The sequence below is a fragment of the Acomys russatus genome, chromosome 24 (assembly GCF_903995435.1).
Source record: "Acomys russatus chromosome 24, mAcoRus1.1, whole genome shotgun sequence".
Classification (NCBI taxonomy): domain Eukaryota; kingdom Metazoa; phylum Chordata; class Mammalia; order Rodentia; family Muridae; genus Acomys; species Acomys russatus.
Window position 1 is genome coordinate 26,377,695 of NC_067160.1, and position 25,251 is coordinate 26,402,945.

The 25,251-nt window shown below is 47.8% G+C and overlaps 1 protein-coding gene across 1 annotated transcript in view; it reads right to left on the reverse strand.

Annotated features, from left to right (window-relative positions):
- Positions 1 to 7,509: 7,509 nt before the first annotated feature.
- Tanc1 (tetratricopeptide repeat, ankyrin repeat and coiled-coil containing 1) overlaps positions 7,510 to 25,251 on the reverse strand; it is a 225,399-nt gene continuing 207,657 nt past the window's right edge. Inside the window, exons 20-27 of the mRNA XM_051166670.1 lie at positions 19,806 to 19,939; positions 18,350 to 18,473; positions 17,442 to 17,617; positions 14,821 to 14,953; positions 12,644 to 12,735; positions 10,396 to 10,542; positions 9,607 to 9,707; positions 7,510 to 9,003 (exon numbers count right to left, since the gene is read on the reverse strand). Coding sequence (XP_051022627.1) covers positions 7,575 to 9,003; positions 9,607 to 9,707; positions 10,396 to 10,542; positions 12,644 to 12,735; positions 14,821 to 14,953; positions 17,442 to 17,617; positions 18,350 to 18,473; positions 19,806 to 19,939 — 2,336 coding nt within the window. The 3' untranslated portion in view covers positions 7,510 to 7,574. The remainder of the gene's footprint in view (positions 9,004 to 9,606; positions 9,708 to 10,395; positions 10,543 to 12,643; positions 12,736 to 14,820; positions 14,954 to 17,441; positions 17,618 to 18,349; positions 18,474 to 19,805; positions 19,940 to 25,251) is intronic.

Genomic DNA, 25,251 nt, shown 5'->3' on the forward strand with positions numbered 1-25,251 from the left:
TTGTCTCTAAAACAGAATTATACATCTACTGTCATTGCTGTTTCTATAAAAGTGAAGATATTTTTGCACTAGTGGGAGAATGTGTAGAAATAAACTTTACTATGACTTTAAATTACAATGCCTAAATGCGTTATTAGGGTTAGGACACATCCTGTAGCATCTGTACCCAGGAATAGTCTAGATTTTCATGCATGTTTCCATCTTGGACAACAGCCATCCAATTCTTTTTTTTTTTTTTTTAAGCAACTTTTACGATAGAATCTTGACAATATATTTGTAAGTTGTTTAGTCAATTGAAAAAAAAATCATTCCATGCATGTTGAATAGCAATTTTGTTGCATTTTAAATTTGTATAAGAATTTCCCCCCCATTATTCAACCTCAGAGTAAGCTGCGTCAGATAGTCAATATCTGTGCTGAGATATATCAAATGGCAAACTAGCTTGCTTTTAAGACTTAGAATTCTTTAAATAAAAAAAAAAAAACTTAGAATTCTTCAAGATGAGACTAGATAGCCTATGACCATATAGTGGGGGAGGAGGTCCCCCTTAGTCTTTTTTTTTTTTTTTTTTTTTTTTTTGGTTTTTCGAGACGGTTTCTCTGTGTAGCCTTGGCCATCCTGGACTCACTTTGTAGACCAGGCTGGCCTCGAACTCACAGCGATCTGCCTGCCTCTGCCTCCCAAGTGCTGGGATTAAAGGCGTGCACCACCACGCCCGGCTGTCCCCCTCAGTCTTAAACCTAGGGGAGGGGAATAGGGTGAAAGTGGGAGGGAGGGAGGAACGGGAGGATACAAGTGATGGGATAACAATTGAATTGTACTCTGAATAAATAAAAATAAATTAAAAAATTGAAACAGGCAAAAACAAAACAAAACAAACAAAACTTGGAATTCTTAAGTTCTCACAAACTGGGAGTACCTATGTCCAGGCGATTAGCCTGGTAGCTACTACCCCACCAGCACTGTCTCTGCCTCTGCCACACAGGGACTGAGGCTCAGGAAGGCCGGCTGGACTGACTGCTCAGATGCTTGGCTAAAGCTGTTCCCCAGAGCAGAGCAACAGAGCTGCCAGGCAGGAAGCAGGTCACTGTCTTTAGCCTTTATCCTCTCAGGCCCCCAAATACTTGCAAAGTGTTCAAGAACACTAAAAATAAGAAATAAGGCTGTACTCTGGCAATCCCAGGTACGGATCTCGCCAGTATTAAATAAAACCTTATTTACTAAACTTTATTCCAACCTCAGACTCATACCAATGCTGGCACCAGACAGGCATGGTGCCAGGACTGCCAGAGAACACTTTGAAGATGCAGCAGCAGGTAATAACATGAGTCAGAGGTTTATAAAGGCAAAATTCCCAAGGCTCATACTTCCTGTATGTGTGCAATCAGGGCAAGCCCACATCCTGATGTACTTCCTGTGTATATGTAATCAGGCGCACATCCCACCCATGTGCAGTCAAGCATACATCATACCCACATGCAGTCAAGGGCAGGCAAGCTTGTTTACAGAAGGGGGAAACACACAGTTTGAATAACGGCCAGCATTCCAAGAAATTATCTCTCGGCAAGTGGGGCATACTGGTTAGATGCATTTTGTTTTATGCACAGTAATTTTAAACTTTTACACAAAATGTTCACCACAGATTGGTTTCTTTCTATAAGGTAGCTTTGCCTTCATCTCTTGTTAATTTATGGTTCTGTTTCCTTGAGACAGGTTTTTGCTCTGTTGCCTCGACTGACCCCGCATTAACCATGTGGCGCAGGTTGGGTGAAATTTGCAATCCTCCTGCTCCTGTCTCCAGAATGTCAGAACTAGGAGAATGAGGCATCAAGCCCTGCCTCCAGCCTCCTGATTACTTATGTTTCTGGCTAAGCTAATCAAACTTCCTTTTTTTTTTTTTAAATTTCATGGCTCATTTCAGATTAGTATTTCCAGCCTTGTAAGATAATCTTTTAAGGTTTCATTTTACCTGGGTGTGGTGGCACAGGACTTTGTCCCTGTAGAGGGTGGGTGAATCTCTGTGAGCTGGAGGCCAGCCTGGTCTGCACAGTGAGTCCCAGGATAGGCAGGATTACATAGGGGCGACCTTCTCAAAGACAAATAAAACAAAAGGAGATTGTATTTTATTTTGTGTGTATAAGTACTTTGCCTGCATTTGTGTAATTGCATCACATGCGTCTTGGTGTGTTCGAAGGTCAGAAGAAATGGGATCCTCTGGAATTGGAGATAAGCTTGGTTTGGGACACTATATGGATGTTCTTTGTGGGGGATTCGGGAATCTGGTAAGGCTGGAAACAGTTTTAGGAAAGGGTGTATGTGACTCCAAAGGTTTTTATAGACTTTCTGGCACAGGTGAGTCATAGTGGCACCCACCTCCAAGTCCTGCATTTTGGGAGGGCAAGGCAAGAGTATTCTGAAGTTCAAGGTCACCTTCAGCTACAAGGCCTGCTAAAGGCTGGCCGGAGACATTTGATAGCCTGTCTCATAATAAAACTAAATACAAGGCAAGCAAGCAAGCAAAAATAAATGTCAGAGAAGGCAATGGAGAAGTGTTGCCTGACCTACTGGAGGTTGTCACCCCAGGCAGACAGCACTGAGTCTACACACTAGCATCCTACAGGGATGAGATGCAGCTTGTCTTTTTTTTTTCCTTCAAAAAATGCGCATTGGTGTTTTACCTGCATGTGTGTCTGTGTAAGAGTGCCAGATATCCTGGAACTGTAGTTACAGATGGTTGTGAGCTGCCATGTGGGTGCAGCTAATGCTTTTAACCACTAAGACATCTCTCCAGCCTGGATTGATTGATTTTGGGTTTTGAGGGACAGGGTTTGGCTATACTTGAACTAAAAAGACCAGGCTAGCTTTGAACTCAGAGATCTACCCGCTTCTGCCTCCTGATTGCTGGGATTAAAGGTGGGTGCCCCCACTACCACCCAGCAGTCCCTACTTCTCTTACCCTAGGCAGATGTTTCAGACCTTGGTTGTGATTCGGGCTTGGTCATACACTAGGATATTAAGGGTACAGTGTCACTAGGTGGCAGCCAACATGGTCCACAGTGTGAGTTACAGGCTAGCTCTGGATGTCCATTCACTACTTATAAAAGAAACAATTTGTTTCAGCTCTGCCTATGACCTAGCATTCATCAGACTGAGGCCAAGGGGCACCTTCTCATGTATTTGCAACTAGCCTGTCAATTCTGAGAATCCCAGAGCAGCCTGCACTACAGAGTCAGACCTTGTCTCACACAACACGAATATATGGGTGAATATACAAACTAATTACTGAATGAGTTTTTAAAAGGACTAGTGGGAAAATGCTCTATTCATGTAGCACCACAGAAAATAAGAAATTAGAAAAATTTAAAAGTGAAGGGCTGGAGAGGTGGCTTAGCAGTTACTGGCTGTCCTGGGGTTCCACACTGGCTTACAACCCTCTGGCACCCCAGGTCCTGGGAATCCTGCACCCTCTTCTGGTCTCCACGAGCACCAGAAGTACACAAAGCAAACAGACATAATTCAGACAGACAAAACGCTTATATAAGGAAGCACATCTTAAAAAGTATTTGGTAAGTGAAAAGCACTTAATCACAAGATTGTCTCAGTCTGCTGTGCATAAATAAAATGCCACTTAGAAATTTAAAATGTGGGTAAGTGGTGGTACATACCTTTAATCCCAGCACTTGGGTGGCAAAGACAGGTAGATCTGTGAGTTGGAGGCCAGCGTGGTCTACAGAGCAAGTTCCAGGATAGCTAAGGTTACAGAGAGAAACCCTGTCTCAAAAAACAAAACCAGAAAAGAAAAAAGAAATCAGGGAGATACAATGTAAATGCACCTTTTACTTTCTCCTATTTTATAAGCAATCAATGAGTAAGTTCCTTTACAGAAAATTGCCAAATCTAGCTTCCTTTGTAACCACTGTTTGTGGGCTTTTAAATGGATACTGAACTGTATTGTTTCTTCTGTTTCATAAACAGGTGCCTCTATTGTAGAAGATAATATAGTTTGGCCTACATGATTTACAGTTTTATTGTGGGCAAAAGTGAAAAGGGGTCTGTCTACAGGTGGTGCTTTAAATAGCAATCTATAGAGAATTTATATTTTTATTTCTAATTTTTTAAAATATAGAAGAGATACCCCATTAGGGCAAATTGTGTGTGTGTGTGTGTGTGTGTGTGTGTGTCTGTCTGTGTGTGTGTCTGTCTGTCTGTCTTGCTGGAAGCTGGCTAGCTTTTTACATAAAAGCTAACAATAACTGAAAGTTGCTGCTAGAAAGGACAATTTAAAAGTTAATGTTTAGGTTTCTTAAAAAAGTAAAATACCCTAAAACTACTCACTTTCCAAGTGTAACACTTTTTATATAAACAGAAGATGCCAAACAACCCCCTCTTCAACACAAGTAAGCAAAAACTGAATCCAAGACCATCTCACAAGAAGGGTCAAGACGGGCCCCTGCTGGACACTGTGGGCCTGGGGTTGGTTCAGGACAAGGTGGGAACGGTGCTCAGTGCCCTCTGACCTGGATGTTTCACTTCTTCCCTGGATAATAAGCGTGTCCTGTCTTTACCAGTCAGAGCAGCAACTTCCCGTCATCAGTCCTCACACACTAGCTGTACAGGACATGAAGAATAGAGCCGTGCACTGCTCAGTACTACCTTAGCGCTCTTGGCCCATTCTTCTGTTTTAACCTTGAAATTGTGTTGGCTAGAGATGCTTAGGCTTCTAAGCAACATCACGGACAAAACAGTAACATTGGCAGGTTAGCATTAAGCTGCAGATTCCAAGTTACCCTTTCCTGGCAGGTGGTGGCTACTGAGGAAGGGAGAATCAAACTCTGGAAGGTGCTCCCACTAGGAGGTTCCCTTGTTCCAGTGAGAGGCTGGAGCACATGTTCCTGTTGCCAGGGATGCAGGAGAGTCACAGGAGGGATTTGGGGGGATGGTCTTATTTCATTGTATGCATGCATGAAGTTCCCAAGAACATGCTTTAAAAAAAAAAAAAGAACAAAAAACAACCAGAACTATGCTGGCAAAGATGGAGGAAACCACACAGGATCCATTCTCCTAGATGAAGAGCTACAGGCAATTACTGGTTCTGAAAGAGGAAGAATCAATCATTTCCAGGGGCAAGCCCCCATAGGCTATCCAACCCTAAATGCATGTACATACAAGTAATACTTAGCAGGTTGGGGGGGGGGGAGGGAGAGAGAGAGGGAGGGAGGAAGGGAGAGAGAGAGGGTGTGTGAATTTGAGAGGGCATGAGAGTGATACGGGAGGAGCTGGATGGAGGACAGGGAGCTGTGGAGATAATGTGAATACAGTACGCATATGGGAAAGTCTCAACGTTTTTAAATGTAAAAAAATACATCAATATAAAATACCTAAAGTAAGAATTTTATCATGATACAACAAAAACAATCTCTCACACTGATTTGAAACAGAACTGGGGGCAGAGGACAAACAGACACTTTCTTTTTTTTTTTGGTTTTTTGAGACAGGGTTTCTCTGTGTAGCCTTGGCTGTCCTGGACTCACTTTGTAGATCAGGCTGGCCTCGAACTCACAGCGATCTGCCTGCCTCTGCCTCCTGAGTGCTGGGATTAAAGGCGTGCACCACCATGCCCGGCCTCAAACAGACACTTTCAATGGACAGATAATGCAAACATGCTGGAAGGACCAGCTATCCCAAGAGCACAGTGCACTGCCAATTCCAGTATTGCGGACAATCTGCTGACAGAGAGACCACTAGTATACACTGTGTGTCCTCGTGTGCTTTTCCTATCTAAGGCAAAATCACCAACTATGACACCAGAGCACCCACCTTATTTTGAAGTTCAAAGGAAGCACGCTTGCTGGTATTAAAGGTGCCCTCCACTCTTCAGGGTAGAGTGTAATGTTACAAGGAGGCAGAAGCTGTCGCGGGGTCGCTGCCCCCTGACCAATGAATGGCGACCCACTTGTAGTAATGGTTTTTATTCCATATGGAAAAGTACAGTAGTTGTGCAGAAACAAACTACGTAACAAAGGAGTAAGACTTTCACAAATATTAAAGAAAACAATAAATAAGCCATAGTAATTAGAGCAGAACTTGAGAAAGGTTACAAAAATGGCCTGGCTTCTTGTACACAGCACACTACACACACAGAACAGACACTGACCGACACTGCAGGGTTCCTGTTCCTACAGAACCCTAACGATGTGCACAGGAACAGCGTGGCTACTCATGTTTAAAACATTCTGCAAATATAGAACTCCCTTCTCCCCTGTTCTAGAAAATACATTTCACATCTCAACATATAAAATACTCCCCCCACCTCTCTCAAACCAGCAATTGAACATCTTCCAATAACACCATTTTCATAAAAAAATACCTCAATCAAAGGTTCATTGCTGTACCTTTTCTTTACAGATGAATAATATGTCAGCTTGGATTTAAGTAGCACCTCAGAGGTGTCCATACAATGAGATAAAGTGCCGTTACGGGTATACTGTTAGCATGCCATGAAAACGCATTGCTCAGTGGGGTTACCAGCATGGACGAAGCTTACAAAACATGCAGATAGATGGTGGGGTTCTGTTGTCTGTCTTTAACTTCTCTTGAGTTACATTTACAAGTCTGAATAAAATTGGGCTAGCTACTTATAGATATATACAACACGTGACTATGAAATAATGCCTGCGGAAGGAAAACAAACCACCACTCAGACCTCAAGGGTCTTGAACACCGTCCCTAGAGGACATTGGAGGCTTGTTTCGGGGACTTCTGTCACTGTCCAGAGAACACTTGGAACCAGTTGGAGCTGATTTGTAGCTGTCACTAAGGTTGTACTCTTGGACCACCAATCAGAATTCTAGATAGCTCGTTTCCGCCCATCAGCAACACCGCAAAGCATAAACATAGTTCCAAAGGGAGGGGGCTATAAAAATACTCTGCAAAATGACCATAACATGGAAGGAAGTGTTTGATCCCCTTTGAGTAACTCACAATGGGAATGATACTGTGTGTGCTCTTATTTCACTTACAGAAGAAAAACAAAAACAAAAAAACCCTGCTGTTCACAGCCAATTTTACATCCAGCTAGAAATCACTCAGGTTGCAATTTTTACACATATGCAAGAACTGGGGTTTGACTAAAGGGATCTGTAACCTTAAAATTTCCCCCATCTTTTCCAGAATACACTTCCAGATAGCATGTCAGGAATTAATATCTTTTACTGATGGATTTTTTTCTTCTCTAGTACATGTTGTGCTTTTATATGTAGCAAACCAAATAGTCTCCTAAGAGAATGGCATCAGTTGATGTCTTTTTGGCGGTCTTAAAACTGACAGATATAAGCCGACAGAGTTTCCACTGCTGGTTAGTATTTCTGCTTGTGGGTGATTTCTAGCTATGTACTATAGTTTGATCTTACATTTTTAATATGTCAATGGCATCAGATCCACCCAAGAGGTGGAAAATATGGCTAAAATGTATTTTCTATTAAAAAAAAAAAAAAAAAAAAAAACAAAAAAAAAAACATTATCTGCTACCGCAAGCCAGCAGGCTGACTCCAGATTCTACAGGGCTTGCTTAAGGCTCACACGTTTGACTCTATGAACGATCGCTTTGGTTTCGCTGAAGTCAGGTGGCTCCTGTGGGCTTCCGTACTGACATGAGGCGGCTGCTTAGAGACGCTTTCCGGGTACAGATGAGGAACCCCCTTAGTTATCCTACTGTCTTGACAAAGGGCTGGGATTTGGCACTTACTCTCCTCCGCCTCCTTCACCTGTGCCCCATTGTGGACACCCGTGCCCAGTGGGGAAACAGAACAGGGTTTGCCTTGGCTACAGTAGCCTCCTGGCTTGAGAGTGGGCTTCTCAGAGCTAGACTGCAGGCCAGCTGCAGCGGCTGTGTTTGTCAGGAGCCCCTCTGCCACCGGGCAGTGCCAGGAGCGACTCGGAGGATTGCCCTGCTGCTGGAACCTGGCAGTCTTGTCCATGATGCCCATGAACGGAGTATTGCGGGGCCTGTGTTCGGTAGTGCCACCCTGCATCTGGTTTGTACCTTTGTCTTTGATTCGAGAGTCTGGCCCTTGGGCCTTGAATCCATCCGAAAAACTACTACTTGAAGTCAAACTGCTGGTTGAACTGGACATCTTTATGCTGCTGGATGGAGAGCCGGAAGAGCCCGAGCTAGTGAGGGAAGCCGGGTGTCGCACATCACTGCAGCTCGCTGGGCCTCCCTGGCTTGGAGGAGCTACGTCCACCACCACAGAGGCATGAGCCAGGAGCCTCTCGGCAGCTTTGATTTTGCTCGGTAGAGGATACGCTGTGCCGCTCTCACTGCGCTGCAGCTGGAGGTTCTGGCTGAGGCCTAGGCGATCCCCAAAGTGGCCACAAGCAGTTCCTGAGGGAAAGGGCCCTGCTCCCTCTAAATGCTGGTTTCTGCTCGGGGCAGGGGTTGCAGATACTCTACCAGGCATCGGGCTTTGGGGAGGGTTCTGAGAAGGGACCTGTATTTTTGTGCTACTGTTTCTCATGCTCGATTGGCCGGAACCCAGATGTTGGCTGGTCTTCACTATCTGTGCCTGTTTGGTAGGCTGCATAACCAAGCCTGGCTGAGCTACAGTCTCTCTCAGGGACTTGCTGACCCCCGCCCTGCTCTGTGGTGATGCTGGCCTGACTTTGGACTGTAGTCCCTCTTGAAGGTTTCGGATATATGGGGAAGGGACAGATGGTGGTGGTGGGGGTCTGGGAGTCGGGGAAATGGACTCTTCCTGTGAAGAGCTTTCTTCCTCTTCAGCTTCCTCAATGGGGAAGTGGTCCTTTAAGCTGGAGGCAGGGGCATCTTCTTCATTATCTGAGTCATTGGGTGGAGCGGGCAGGGGGCCCTGCTGTTTCTGCTGCTGGTTCCTCTGGAGTTGCTTGCACTCTTCTTCAACACGGGCCAAAAGCCTCTTGATTTCCTGGTTGGTGGGACAGAGTTTCATGGCCTCCTGCAAGTCAGCCAGAGCTGCCAGGAACTGCCTTCATATGAAAGCACAAGATGCCATTAGAAGCCACATAGGAGCATGCTTTGAATGTAACTGTCCTGAAGCTAGCTATCTCCACAGGGAAAGGAGTGAGGCCCAGGCACTTCCTGAGGTGGTTATGGTGACATCCTGGTTAGCCCAGAGCTGCTGGGCCAAGCACAGTGCTGCACTGTAACCCAGGGCTTGTGACAGAACCCTGCTCACATTATTTCCCTTGGCTCTCCTCCTGTCCCCTTCTAACTCAGAGATCAGACTTAACCTTCTTCTGCTCTGTGTCACCGCTACTTGTCAGTCTCCTTGAAACAAGAACTCGGCAGGTGTTGTGTTGGGGTACAGTATAGTGGGAAAGACACCAGAATGTCAAGCAAATGAATGCTAGCCACTAACTGTAAGTCACGCCCATGGCTCTCGGAAGCCAGCCTCTGGTTTTTATCGAAAGGAATGAGAAGTGTCTGAGTAATAACCCTGATGAAGCAAAACACCCCCAAACTCATCTAGCAGGTTTGACCTCCTGGGCGAGGGAGTGGGTGTGGGGGATAGAGAGGGGGGAGGGGAGGGGGAGAAGGGAGGTAGTCACGTGGGTGACCCCAGATAGTACCTGCTGTTCCTTTTCGCTCTTGCTCGGGCATAAAAGGCTTCATAGGATTTGGGTTTCAATTCCAGAGCTTTTGAAGCAAATTCTTCTGCCAAGCCAAAGTCCTGGTGTCAACAGTTAAACACAGTCAGAAGCAGCACTGAGAGAAAGGGCTGTCTCTTAGGAGCTCCCGCTAAGGGTCACAGAGCACTGGGTCTTGGGGGGGGGCACGTCTGGCAGGGGGGAAGAGAGCAGTGCAGCAGCACACAGAAGGGAAAGGTGGCAGGAGGGGGCCAGGCCTGAGCAGGCACTTACACTGGGGGTGGGGTGGGGTGTAGGGAGGTAGAGGGAGCTTTAAAAGGTCAGTAGGAAGAAGTACAAAACATCTACTAGTAACAAACTACAACTTGACCACAACTGGTTACAAACAGAGTATTTACTAAGCAAACTTAAGGGCCACAAGGCAGGTCGACTGTAAGGGATGTTTGTGTTGGCCTGTTCTTGAATGTGAGGAGAAAAAGCCCTTGACTGTTGATAACACAGGCAGCGCCACAGCTGGACTGCGGCAGGGTTGGGGTGTGGGTGTGGGTGTGGGTGTGGGACGGACACTTGGAACAGCCTGCATTTGCTGCCTTCACTGAAGCAAAGGAAATTCATCCTAAGCACATTTTGGGAGGTGGGCAGTGGCTGTGACCTGAGAGGGGTCCCCAAGAGCAGCAGGTTCGCACAGCGCCCCAGTCAGACTGGCAGTCACAAGACTGGGCCTTCACCTACTGCTGAAGAACTGGGCGGGGATAACAACACCCAGCTTACATTTGTTTTCCTTCGGCATCGAGACAGATTGAGATAGAGGGAGACTCTCAGGTCATTGAACGGCCTCATGTCCTCTCCGAATCCTTCCCGAGGGAACTTCCTCAGGGCGTACTGGTACCTCTGGGCTGCCTCCTTCATCTTCCCTTTCTAGGATTCAAAAAAACCACAAGAAGTTATTCTCCCCAGGGCTCTAAGATGACCCACCATGCTGAAAATTCTCATGTAAAAATCACTGCAGAACAGGAGAGGGGTCCAGATGCGTAGGTGTCTCAGTGGGACCCAGGGCATTGACCATCCTGAACGTAATCAGGCTGCCTGCAGTCCCACGGCTTGGAACAAGAAGGTGTTTGTAAGCTGCAAAAATTATTTACTCTCCATCTTTGTGCATCAAATTATCTTCTCACATATAATTTCGGTGTGTTATTCCAAGAATCACTGAAATATATTTTAATTTCAAGTGTAACAGAAACCACATGAAAAAAAAATGCTGTAGTTTCTAAGGCAGATAGTGCCTCATGGATCAACCTGAAGCTTGCTGCAGAATAATAATTCTTCTAGAAGCACTGGAGAATTGGTTTTAAAAACCAGAGCCACAGCACATCACTCTCAAGGCTAAAGAAATCCATTTCCTCAGCCAGCCTCGTGGCACAGCAGGAACTGCAGCCTGTTGGAACCGGCTTGATATTTCTGACATAATTACCTAGCGGAATCCATATTAAACCCACTTCAAAGCCATAACAATATACACCCTGAACTCAATTTCCAACTGCCTCCAAGCTGGGTCCCCTGCTGGGTCATGCTACATGCCTAGTCATTTGTTACTATGGGAAAACAACAACAACAACAGCAAAAGAAATAAATGAACAACACAGCAAATAAAGCTGCCTAGTACTGAAAAGGTTTAAAGTAGTAACAATCTTGGGTCCGGCCCCCACCCCACCCCCCCTCCCGCCCCAATAGTCTTAATTCTACCTAATTACAGGTCTGGAAAGAGTAGTAATCTATATAAAGAGTCTACACACCTACTGAGCCCAGGGGTGGTGGCCACCCACAGGTCACAGGCATATATTTACAGGTTTGCTGGGGCAGAGCCACACTCCCTTGTCTGTGCGTGACTACCTCTGCCCCAGCAGGGGGCTGACTAGTCTGTACAAGCTGCAGAGGCTAAAGCAACGCTCCTGGATACCCACCATGGACGGATCGACACTGATAGCTCACTTGGGGGAATTTTAAGGCCAAATTTATGAAGTTGTGGGTCTTTTTCCATTTCTGAGAAAAACTGGAAAAATGAACTATCTCTTGATTACCTGAGGATATATTTACTGGGCTACATTAAATAAAAATATCACTAAACACACATAAGACCTCAGAACTTATAGAATCAAGAACTAAAAAGTGAAAGACTTGGGGCAGGGGTGGGGTGGGGTGGGCCACAGAATGGTTCTTTTAATTTTCTTTTTGTTTTGTTTTTTGTTTGTTTGCTTGCTTTGGTTTGGTTTTTCGAGACAGAATGTCTCTGTGTAAGAGCCCTGGTTGTCTTGGAACTCTCTTTGTAGACCAGGCTGGCCTTGAACTCACAGAGATCCTCCTGCCTCTGCCTCCTGAGCGCTGGGATTAAAGGCGTGTGCCACCATGCCCGGCTTTAATTTTCTTTTTAAGTATCTATTTTGTATGCGTTTGTATTGTGTGAGGACACACATGCCACAGAACACAACTTACAAGACTCAGTTCTCTCCTTCTACCAGTGGGGCCTGGGATTCAGAGTTGGGCTATCAGGCTTTGCAGCCAACAACTCTAGCCACTGCACCATCCTCCCTTAAACATTCTTTTCTTGTATAAATGCTTCTTGGGTGTCTTTTGCCAAGTGCCTCAAGAGTAAGTCCGGTGCCGGGCTTGGAACTCTGAAAGGCAGGAAAGCCAAGGGGCCTTCCTGTGGGATGTGCCAGCTGACCTAGCAGTGGCTGTCCTCCATGCCGCAGCTTTAGACAGGAAGTCACAGCCACCACCCGGAGTATTAGAACCAATTGTCCTCAAACACAAAGAGAAGCCCATTTCTATTCAGATTCCACAGCTAGGAGATTAACAGGCTCCTGGGCAAGAGGTCAGCTTGGAAGGTGTTGGAACCGCCCTGCCAGAAGCATGGGTGCAGCACCCAATACCAAACTAAGAGGCGGCCCCCAGTCAGCCACGATGGCACAGAAAGAGACGAAGCCACCTACCTGGCACAGAAAGAGACAAAGCCACCTACCTTGTACATCACATTTCCTTCCTCCATCAATTTCTGTAAAAGTATAATCAAAATATCGGGTTTGGAAGTGGCCATCGCCCAAGCGGCATTTCCTGCAAAACAAACACGCTGTCAGGGGTGTTTCCTCAGCCCAGATGAAGCAGTGTTCTCTTCGGCAGCCCCAACCCTTGACAATACAAGCTGCAAGGACTCACTGCAAGGCCAGTGCTGGGCTGTGTCTCAGCGCTCCTGGCAGCAGGCCTCTGCACTCTGGCACGCTGGACTATTTTATGCCATGCCAGCCCCCGATGAGGATCACTGATGCCCACAAAAGCTATCCTTATTGCTCTACTAACAACGGAAAATAAGGTGTTCCCCTTCCCCCAAGAGTCAAGAAAAAGCATTAAGGGGCTGGAGAGATGGCTCACTGGTTAAGAGCACTACCTGCTCTTCCAAGGGACCTGGGTTCAATTCCTAGCACCCACATGGCAGCTCACAACTGTCTGTGACTCCAAGATCTGACACTCACACCAGCACACATAAATTAAAATTAAAGAAAATATTAAAGAAAAAAAAAAAAAAAAAAGAAAGAAAAAGCATTAAATCCTCAAAGGCTCCTTTCTCATCCCAGTATGACAGGAGTGGGAGAGACGTATGTCCCCAAGGCCCGTGCACTCTGACCTAAGTCCCCTTGAGGTCCTAGCTTGGGTCCCCTGTCCCATCCCTGATCTAGTTTCTCTTTTGGTCTCTGCTGGCTCCAGTCCTCTCTAGCCCTTAACCTAGCCTTGTGCTGTCACACGCATGCAGCTCTGCCACTTACTATGGCCTTGGGAAGCCACTGGGCTCCCGTGGTTTGTTTTTGGTTTTCAAGTTAAGAGATGGTAATCGCCACTACACGAACAAGGTAAAGAAGGGGAACTGCTTAATACTGGGACAGACTGTTTTCCATATAGCGCCCTACACCAAAACGGGAGCACTTCGGCAGTTGCTGCACGTGTGCTGAATTTATGTGACGCTCCACTAGCCGTCTCATAACTCTCAGGTAATACCCACTCCCTGCTCCAAGGACTGCCTCCAGGTCTCTTCATAGAGATTGTATGCACTGGGGTCACAACTCTCTGAGTCAGGCTGTCATTGATAATGCTAGAACCACAGCTGTTCTCCAGAACCATGTAGGCCAGGCCTTTCCGAGGCACCGATGCTCTACCTATCTGCAGTTAAAACAACTGTAGTGGCTTGGATAAGAATGGCCCTCATAGGCTCATCTGTTTACTGGTTGGACTCCAGTTGGTGGAACTGTTTAGGAAGGATCAGGAGGTGTGGCCTTGTTGGAGGATCGGTGTCACGGGGGTAGGGGGTGGAGTGGAAAGCTTTGAGGCTTCTAAAGTCCATGGCATTCCCAGTTAGCTCTCTGCTTCCTGTTTCTGAGTCAGATCTAAGCTCTTTGCTTCTGCTCTAGGCCTGCCTGCCTGCCTGCTGCCGTGCTCCCTACCAGGTCAGTCATGGACTCACCCTCTCAACAGTTAACTCTCCAATAAACTCTTTCTTCTGTAAGTTGCCTTGGCCATGTTCTCATTATAGCAATTAAAAAAAAAAAAAAATCACACTTCCTGGAGTGAGTCTCCAGGCCGTGCATGATTCCAGACTGCCCCTCCTCTTTACCTACCTGGAAAGAATGTTATAAGCTAAGGGCCCACAAGATGGCTCAGCAGTTGAAGGCATTTGCCTCCAAGACTGGGGGCAACATCTGACCTCTGTGTGTAGCTTGTATTCCCACGCACAAATAAAATGTAATTTTAAAATATTTATTTATTTATTTGGTTTTTCGAGACAGGGTTTCTCTGTGTGACAGCTCTGGCTTTCCTGGAACTCGCTCTGTAGACCAGGCTGGCCTTGAACTCACAGAGACCCGGCTGCCTCTGCCTCCCAAGTGTTGGGATTAAAGGCGTGTACCACCACCACTGCTTGGCATAAAAATATAATTTTTAAAAGAGGAAAATCATAACTGAATTCACTTTTCTGGGTGACTGTGACTAAATGAGACAGAAGACAGAAGAGAAGGAGTAGGAAAACAGAGAGAGAGAGAGAGAGCGCATTTTGACAGCCTTAGCAGGTCATCTTCAGTTCTTTCAGGTAAGGTGCTGGAAGCCAACCCCCTGGCCCTGCTGAACGGAAGTGGAGGGGAGGGGTTCACTGACCTAGTTTGGCTCCTTTTCTAAGCAGTGTAACAACTACCGCCGTGTTTCGACAACCGATGGCTCTGTCCAGAGGGCGCATCCCACTGTGGTCCACATGTTCAATCACGGCTCCCTTCTCCACCAGATGCAGCACCTACAGCAGCGGGGATGGCACAGACCTGAGGAGCAGTCCCTGGCAGGAGCGGGGGGAGCAGAGTCCTGCCCAGGTCTGTTTTCTGCCTGCAGAGCTACCAGTCTTAGCTTTATACCCACTTTAGACACCTCTGGCCATAAGGGGGCGTGGCAAATAAAGATAAAACTCAGGTGACACAAAAGAAAGGTGCTACAATGGCTAAAATGTCTCTGCTGCAGTGACTGTCAGGGATGAGGAAGGCAAGCCCACAGGTGCAGCAAGTGTGTGCCTAAGTATGCGATCTGTACCTGTCCCACGTGCAAGGCCACAGACAGGACACATGGTCACCCTTCACCTGCAATTAGCAATTGCTTCTGCAGTAATCTCTGGCAAGTTCCAGATACACAGACTCACACAGCCTGGGAGAACAAGCTGTAGACATGAGCAGTCTGGAACCAGATGGGCCTGTGTCACTCAATTTAGGGGTTTAGGAAAGACATAAGACGGTTAGGACTGTGAAGATGGCGTGACTGAGGTCATGGTGCACAGGCTGGGTGTAATGAAATATCTGCCTGTGTGCAACATGGGAAATGCTAAGGGAAAAAAAAAAACTACTTTGGCCACTTCAAATTTCCTACTTACTAAAAAAGAGACTCATATCCAGCTTAGATAGTTGTGTGTATCAACAGGGCCTTTCCTATCAATCCATTCAGTATCCAAAAATGATACCAGAGCGGGTACTGTCTACAACGGAGGTTCTCAACCTGTGGGTCATGCCCTCACGAACACCCCTTTCACAGAGGTTGCCCGAGACCTTCAGAAAACAGATATTTACTTTATGATTCCTAAGAGTAGCAAAATTATAATTATGAAGTAGCAACAAAAAATAATTTTATGATATGTGTGTGTGTGTGGGGGGGGTGACCATAACACGAGAAACTGTATTAAAGGATCACAGCGTTAGGAAGGTTGAGAACCAGTGGTCTAAAATATAAAAAGAGCTACAACAATCAGAAAACCAAACCAGCAAGGGGGTAAGGGACTTAAATAGATATTTCTCCAAAGGGGAGATACAGCAAGCATGTGAAAAAATAGTCAATTTCAGCCAGGCAGTGGTGGCACACACCTTTAATCCCAGCACTCCGGAGGCAGAGGCAGGCAGATCTCTGAGCTCATTCTGCAGAGTTCCAGCACAGCCAAGGCTACACAGAGAATTCCAGTCTCGAAAAAATAAAAAAATCAAAACCAAAAGCAAAACAACAACAAGAACAAAACCAAACCCAAAACCCTCAATTCCACTACCTGTCAGAGAAATGAAAATCAAAGCCACAGTGAGTTGTCAACCCACACTCACAGGATTCTAAGTATTTCAGAAAAGAATGTGTGTGGGGGGGGCGGGGTGTTAGTGGTGACCAGAAGACACTGGAGCCCCAAAAAGGAAGCTCCCAGCTGCTGTGAAAGGTGGGGCAGAGGGAGGTTGTGTAGTGGTGGGGGGTCCTTAGGAAGTTAAAAGCCAGAAAAACTGCCAAGGACAGCGGTGCACACCTGCCGTCAGGGTATTAGGGAGGTAGAGGCAGGAAGGTCAGCAGTGCAAGGCCAACCTTGGCTGCTATAGGGAGGGAGCTTGAGGCCAGCCTGGGCTGTGTGAGGCCATATCTTAAAACAAAACAAAACAAAACAAAACAAAACAAAACAAAAAACAAACAGAAACAACAACAACAAAAAAACCAAAACAAAAACAAAAGGATTACTATATAATCTGGAGGTTGCATTTCTGAGCATAAAACTATAGCCCAAAAGATTGAGAGTGGGGCCTTTTAAGAGAGATTTGTCCAGTGGTATGTCTACTGATGGATGGAGAAATAAAATCCCAGGCCCACATCACAGCCTCTGCACAGCATGGCATGTGTCTCTCTGCCTCATCCTCTCACTAGACACGTGTGACTACAAAAGCAGAGTCCCACAGTGCTCTGGTGCCTACGCACGTCTGGGATGTGCTGCCTGGCAAAGGCACAGGGCCTGCCCTGGAAGACAGCTCCCAGTTCTCAGTTTATAAGTTAAAATTGTAAATAAAAATAAACGGTACATTATAAACTATTTGTTTAATTAATACTTTGTATTAAGTGAACGTGGTTTCTGAGTGACCTATGGAGGAATTTTACTTGTACGCACCACATGATAAAATAAAACCATGAATGTGGCAAACATGTTCTGCTCCACGTCTGTAGTATATGTAGTTGGTAGGTATAGTGCCTTTAGCCTTTTAAGAGCACATTAAAATATTGATGAATAGTCATGGACTGAACTGCATGTAACACAGGCAACTGAGAAGACCCCACATACCACATGGGCATGTGTACACACACACACACACACACACACACACACACACGAGTCTGCAGTTAGACACAGCTCTGCACACTGCTGGAAACCCCTTCCCATGCTGACCCTAACCCTGCACACAGGAGCAGGTTGCACATGCCAAAAGTGAGCATCCATTAGTACTCACAGTCTCTGCATCACCGTAGAAGGCGGCCAGGTCCAAAGGAGTACGGCCATTTTTGTCTGTCTGGTCTATCTCAGCTCCTTCTTCGACCAGGTACTGGACCACTGCCCTGTGACCCTTCAGACAAGCCCAGCTCAGTGCTGACAGGCCTTCCTTGTCCAGGGAAGAAAGAGCAGCACCTGAGAGAAGAGTCCATTTATAACTGGGGGGCAGAAATGAAGATGCACTAAGTAGGCACTCGAGTCTCCCAACCTGCTCTCTGACTGTTGAACAGCGGATCCCCAAAATGGGAATTCCCTCAAGATTCTCAGGTGGAGGGGAGGAAAATACCACCAGCCAGAAGAACTTGTCTACCCAAAAAGAGATCTCCGAGTTTCAGCGACTTGTTAGAACACCTGACAGGACAAGGTGGAAATCCAGACAGTGACGGGTCCGCTGTGGTGGGACCACACTTTGACCAGGACTGCTTAGCTGGCCATATCCTTGGCCCTTAAGTTCAAGTTTGATTTTACTTCAGGACCCCAAAGATGGACCTGAGGCTGCTGGATCTTTGTCCATCTTCCCACGGTGGCCACACTCTCTCCCTTTTGGTTAACTGGCTTCTTGAGGCGGGGAGGTGGGACCTGACCTGGGACACAGGTTTCCCAGGTCGAATAACACATTCTAACAACATGAATAAACCTGGGCTGCTGAAGGTCCCGCCATTTGGGTGCCTGCCTGTGAGTACGTCCGCCTGAGCAGGTCTACAAAGCAGATGGCAGAGGGGCCTCATCAAAACTGAACAGTAAGCACCCAGGCTGCATCATGCCTTAGACAATCCACGTGGCAAAAAAAATAAAAAAAGACTAACTGGGAAGTCGAAAGTACTAGTAAGGCAGCCGAAGAAGCCAGCACACTGCAGCACGCCATACCTTTTGAAAGGAGGAACTCCACGGTGCTCAGGTGTCCTTCACAGGCAGCCACCATGAGAGGTGTCCGGCCCTGCTTGTCACTCAGGTTCACGTCGCAGCCCCGTTCCAAAAGCAGCCTGACAATCTAAAAGAAGCGCTGGGAATCAGCCCCACGCTGCATCTGAGGCCTGTCTGCATGCCCAGGCGGTTTCTGCCTCTTTCCCACCAGTTGTGCGACATGTGAGCCCAAACAACCTTTATATTGTATTCGTTTCAACAGCACCGTCTATGCATTCTTTTAGTGTGCCTAACTATTATATGTACAGAAATCACATCCACCGGGTAGAAGTAGTAGTGGGGGCCATGCCATCACAATTTAGGTGATGATGGGATAGCCACATTGGGGTGGGGGTGGGGGGTTAATAGCATAGAAAGGTACCAGTAGATGCCACGAAGGCTCCGAACTGGTCCTGAGGAGACGCACAGTTCCCTGTGTATCTGGGCTTCTGCAGCAATAGACTCAACCAACCCATCTATAGATTGAATGCAAATACTGTGTCGTGATAAGGGACTCGAGATCTCTCAGACTTGACATCTGTAGACAATACTAGGAGGGGACACAGTTATGAGAGAAGGTTCTGAGGCAGGAGAGTGACTCCACATCCTGGGTTACACATGCTTTGCTAAGATGTCGTCAGAGGACAACTTTCAGCAAAACTTCTCAAAGTGAATTCTAGGCTCCAGCAGTGTGCTTTTCATGCCATGCATGCTACGAAGGCTGGGGATAAAAAACCAGAGACTCGGGCAGGAGTTCCACGCGCGCCTTGTGTTGGAGGAAGACACTTTGTCCACGGGGTTGGCCTATAGGTTGCCGGGGCACATTCCCTGTTTGCTACATGGCCAGAGTTGCAGAAGTGGCATAGTCCTCCTATGCCTCCCACCTTCCCCTGAGTTAGGCAACACTGGGACAGGCAGAGGATAAGTCACAGACACCAGTCTTCTGTAATGAGTGGCCTTGAAACTGTTTGTGTGCACGGTGCAGGTGCAGCAAGGTGCCGAGTGTGGGTGGAGATGTGGCCACGGTTTCAAAAACAAAGGAGGAAGCTGCTGGCCAAGGACACCCTGCTCCCTTCAATGGCAGATGGTGTAGGAACATTTATTCCAAGAAGCGCCATGACGGCAGCTCCTTTTCAAATATGTTGTGCAAACATGCCACAAAAGTCATAGCAGCTGACATGCCACAGTGAGCCCTCCTGGAGTCCAGGAAACCACCATGCCTCTGGCACAGCTGCCAGTCTTCTGCCCAGTCAGCTCAGCTGACTGTACTTGTCCCATCGCGCTGGCCTCTGAGAGCAGTCACGATGACAGACGGAGAAGCCAGGGATGGGAAAGAGCCTCAAGGGCCACGGGTGGCCTCAACAGCGAATCCCACCCCTCACCCACTGCTCCCGAAGCATCTAGGGATCCCCCTGGGTACCTGCCAATGCCCCTGGCGGGCTGCACAAAACAGGGGGGGTACTCCTCTCCTGTTGGCCCTCGACACGGCAGCTCCACGCTCCAGCAGCAGCTCGCAGACCTCCAGCTTTCCTCTCCCAGCGGCAGCAGTCAGGGCTAGGGGAAGGGGAAGGGGAGACAGGATTGTACCAGGTGTAGAGCAAGGGCCTCGAGGGCCTTCACTTATCACCTCCAGCGTGTGGACCCCTCTCCCTCCAAATCTGGGTGGATTCTGTCGTAGTTGTGACCAACAGAATGCAGCGGCACAATGCTCATGTCTGGGCCACTGTCTCTGGAAACGGGCAACCTGTGCTATCCTTGAATGCTCGCTCTTAGGAGCCATCTGCTAGGCTGTGAGGAAGACCGGGAATCTCTGGGGGTGATTAAGGTCACATGCACTGTGGACAGCCAGCCTCAGTGACAACCAGTGCTGTCAGGCCAGCCGTGTGTGAGCTGCCCTATGTAGGTCTGCACCTCAAGTCAAACTGCACTGCCTAGCGCTATGAGGTCAAAGACACCTTAGCTGGCCCTACCGCACTTTGCTTAAACCACAGATTCACTACATTTGGGGTTTGTTTTCCTTAACAAGAGATAATGAGAACACAACACATTGCAAACACACCAGGGTTCCACCCAGATCTGGCCTCTTGGCCTTAAGCCCAAGTCTGTTCAATGAGACATAACTACAGGTGGGCTGGAGCGATGGCTCAGTGTGAAAAGCACTCGAAGCTTCCGGGAAGCCCCAGTTCAGTGCTAGCACATTAAGCTGCCCACAAACCATCTGTAACTCCAGCTCCAGAGAAGCCAGTGGCCTTTCCTGGCCTCCAGGGTCCCCACCCTCCTGTGGCATACACATATAGAGACATATAAATGAAAATCAAAATCTTTTTCAAATACAAGGATTTACTGAGACAATCGAGAGTACCCACCCCATCACTCCTGCCTTGCTGGACAACAAGCCAGACTCAACATTATAAAAGAACAGACAAGGTCCCAAGGCGGATGTCACTGGGGCACAGTGGTGGAGGCCAGAACCGATGGGAAAGAATGTGCACGTGACTCACCTACATCCTGGCCTTTGCTTTGTCACAGGAACTATGTCCAAGAAAGGATGAAAGCAGGTGTCAGTGACAACCCAGGCCAAAATAACAGCTTTTCAGCAGCACAAAATAGGCAGATGGTTCTGAGCCACATAAGATAAGATGCAAACCTGCTGCCAAGGAGGGAGAGGCTTAAGCACTGCGCTGGTACCATTTCCATGCCTGCTTAGAAGACTGCTTTTAAATATATCCTCAATTTCCAGCTCCCAGAAGATAGCGGTATCCCTATAAACTACTGAAAGATGCAGACTTCTCAGCTACGAAGGGGGAAGCAGAAGAAATCCTTCACAAGACAGCAAGTTGATGTCAGTGATTGTATAAAGGGCCTGTTCTCCTCAGCAGCTGATGAAGCCAAGAAATGGAGGTGGGATGAGGGAACACGCACTTCTCATTGGTGGGAGTGACAGCAGGAAGACAGCAGTTGGGAAACAGGCCAAGAGAATGTACACTTGTGTGGCAGCACTCTTCACATGGCCTCAAGCTGGACACAACCCACATCACCATCAATAGTGGGAAATGCCACTGAACAATGCTGTCACACACAGGGAAACTCACACATGTATAAAAATACACGCCCCACAGCTAAACACAACCCACAACACAATAGGCCAGTCTTACACATGCTACTCAATGAATGGCAAAGAACACACATTTAAAAAAAAAAAAACCATTCTGAGCAGGGCAGTGGTGGCACATGCCTTTAATTCCAGCACTGGGGAGGCAGAGGCAGGTAGATCTCTGTGAGTTTGAGGCCAGCCTGGTCTATAAAGAGAGTTCCAGGACAGCCAAGGCTACACAGAGAAACCCTGTCTTGAAAAACAAAAAACAAAAACAAACAAACAAACAAAAAACCCCAAACATTTTGCAAGAGCAGTCTTAAGAGGGGACCTCAAACCCTCCTTCTGGAAAGAGTAGGGCCTAAGCTCCGCCCCCTCATCAGAGCTGGGACAGGGTGGTGGGGACCTCAGGAGCCCATGTACAGGAAGGCTGCTTTCCACACACATGTCTGTACATGCTCATCTCTTCAGACCCCTCTCACACAGCTGGCTGGTACTTGCTCCTCCTGGGGCCTCCACAAATACTATGCCATCGGGTTGGCTCCTAAGCCTCTGCCTTCAGCTCACAGTTACTCCAGTTTCCCCTCATCAGGGCTCTGGTGACTGAGGTTAACCATGAGACAGACAGACAGACACAGATACAGATACCTACACTGCAGACCAGATAGCTGGGCGTGACATCTGCTGATGTCACCTAAGTTCCACTCCCAACCTTGTGCAGGAAGTCAGGAGTGAGTAAGGCAGGAGCCATGGGAGGGAACAGATTACCAGGGAAAACGCATCTCGGGAGCCTAGTGTCTGAAGCACAGGAAGACGGCAGGAACATGGTCTCCCCCAACGCCCGCCCCCCCCCAGTGCCATCCTTCTAGAAAGGAGAGCCAGTTCGCATTATGTTTCTGGTCCTGAGCCCCCTTCCCCTACCTCCCCAGGCATGAATGTGGACCTCACAGGCAGGGCACTGTCCCTCCCCGATGGCCCCGTCTCCCCAGCAGTGGAGAGGTGAGTCCATAGACCATTCTTGCTCATTGTGAGCTCCTTCTTACGCAGTGACACACCTGCTGCCTCCTCAGGAAGTAAGTCAGCACACCTCTCCAGGAAAACGTGCTCAAGGTACGCTGTTTTGACTGACCTCAGGTCTCTTGATTGTTTTTCCATAGACAGCACAGAAGGAGCAAGTCAAGGGACCAGAGGAGGCAGCAGATCAGAAGCTGACACCAGCCTTTTCAGGCTTGGCCACGAGGGCTCGCGGGCTAGCATCTGCTGACTGCCAGGATGTTCCAAAATCTACAAAGTGCAGCACATCCTTACAGCATCACCTCAGCTTGGCCACAGGAAGTAGGACTGGCCCCTTTCCGTTCTCCAAAGTAGGGGTAAAGCTAGCCTGGGTCCCTGTGAGAAGTCAGAGCCGATGCCAAGGCAAGGAATCACAGGCTCTAGTAGAAGGTGCAGAGGACCAGCACAGATCAGCCAAGGACTCACGAGGCCTGAGGGGCCCAGAGTGGAGCAGAAGTATTCCGGAATGCAGGCGTTTCAGGATGAGACAGAAACTACTGTCCGGTGTGTTTCCTGTGTTTGACCAGGACAGTTGCCCCATTTTCAGTTAAGTAGCCAAACCAGAGCAGACTTATGTGAAACACCCTAAGGTTCATCAAACGTTTAACTTCATTGTTTAATACACCGTGACTACTGAAAGACCGAGGAATAAACCCAACGGCCTCCACCGTATCTATTAATACTAAACCGTAACCCCCAGAGCCACTGACGCACACCGATGTGAGTGGCCAGTGTAGCACGCCTGTGGTGGTTGTGATGTGAATGTTTCCCATAGGAGCTTGGTCACCAAAGAGGGCACTATTTCGAAGGACGAGGACGTGTGGCCCTGTTGGAGAAGTGTGGGCGTAGAAGCTTTCAATAGCCCCGAGTCAGGCCCCAGTGGCTCTCTCTTCCTGCTGCCTGTGGATCCGGATCTAAAACTCTAGGCTCCTCCTCCAGCACCATGTCTGCCTGCACGCTGCCTGCTGCACCATGATGGTAACGGACTAAGCCTCAGAAACTGTGAGCCAGCCCCAATTGAATGCTTCCTTTATAAAAGCTGCTGTGGTCGTGGTATTTCTTCACTGACTGAGACAATAATAAAGGGCAGTCTACGGAATGTTTCTTTGTGCTATCAAGTCAAAGAGGTTCTTACATGTGTGTGTGTGTGTGTGTGTGTGTGTGTGTGTGTGTGTGTGTGTGTGTGTGTGTGTGTTGCAAACAGGCTCCTGCCCCTTGGGAGGAGAAGACAGTCAAACCTAACTTGAATGGAAAGATAATCACTGACTCCAGTGTATGCTGACACATATAGTTTATGTACTGATGTGTTGAGGGCAAAGCAACCACCTTACCCTCAACAAAGCCAGTGGCTAAGGTGGTCCAAACCGGAAGATGAGAATCTGAGCCAGCCCCTATGCTTGCTGCAGGGATGCCCGGATACAGTCTGTCCTGCCGCAGTGATGGAAGTGACAACACTCACAACTGCTGAGAGCTGGTGTTTGGGGACTTTTCACTGTAGACGGTCAGAAAGTGCCGCGCCCAGATCTGCTTCTGACAGAAAAGCTGTATTGATTATTTTTATTCAGAGGCCTGAAAGAGCCCTGAGTACAGACGAGCTGCCTCCTTTTGTGTGCAACTTCTCCCTTGACAGGCGTCTCCTCTGCTCAGGGAGGGCCAGACATGAAATCACTGGATCACTGGGGAACACTTGCTGACCGTGCCCACACTGCCTCTGTGTGTCCCATAGCCACTCGTGCACGCCTCGGCCTCACGGGGTCTGACACTGGTGTGCATTGCTCCAGTTGATGTGTCTTTTCTAATAGGGGTCTGTGCTTACCCCAGGGGTTATGAAGGATATAAAAATTGTATTGTTTTCTTCTCCTATAACATACACCATCTAAACGGATCTGAACAGGAGGCCTGCAAGTGAGTCATGAAAGATCTTGGTGCCAGCTGCTGCTTTGGAATTTTCCTCTACTCAGGGACCCTCCTCCTCCTTCCATGGCTGTACCCAACAAGGAGGAGAAAGGAAATCAAGAGGCACACAGGGACACGCACATGCATGTGCACAAGGAGACATGGGACCATGGGAAGAAGTGCATTAGGCCTTGGGTTTGATGGGGCTACAGTGGTCGCTCTGCCTACCAAACACTTCCTTTTATTTATTTATTTATTTTTTTTTGGTGAAGAAGCTTCATTCCTGAGAGAAATGGGGCCTAAGTCGGGATCTCTGTTGCAGCTGCTACTGAAGTCTTGACAGTAATACATCAGACAGCCTGAGCTAAAAATAGGATCTGTGTGTCTCACCAGCCGACAGAGAAGCCGGAAGTTGGAGCGGCTGACAAGCTGACAAGCGTGCCCTGCCAGGCCTGGCGACAGGGTTGGATCCCACCCTCTTCTTTCTCCATAGCCGGATTCGATTTGCTGTGTGCTTGCTAATGCAGTCCGTTTGTGAGGGATTAAGAACCTGTCAGCACAGGTCCACTTTCCTCAGGCTCAAACCGGATCAGATTCTGTACAGGAATTCCTAAGGAGATACTGCTGATGACAGACGGCAGGGCACGGGCTTCCTCCTCTACCCAGAGCGGGTATTTTTAGCCTCGTCATACAATCTCCCCAGGCGAGGATGCATCTCAAGTTTCAGCCACCAAGGGTACTTCGGGATAGCATATTCCCATATTCGGAAGCCTGGAGAGCTACGGCAAACAAACTCAAAACAAGCCCCGCTCAGGAATCCCAA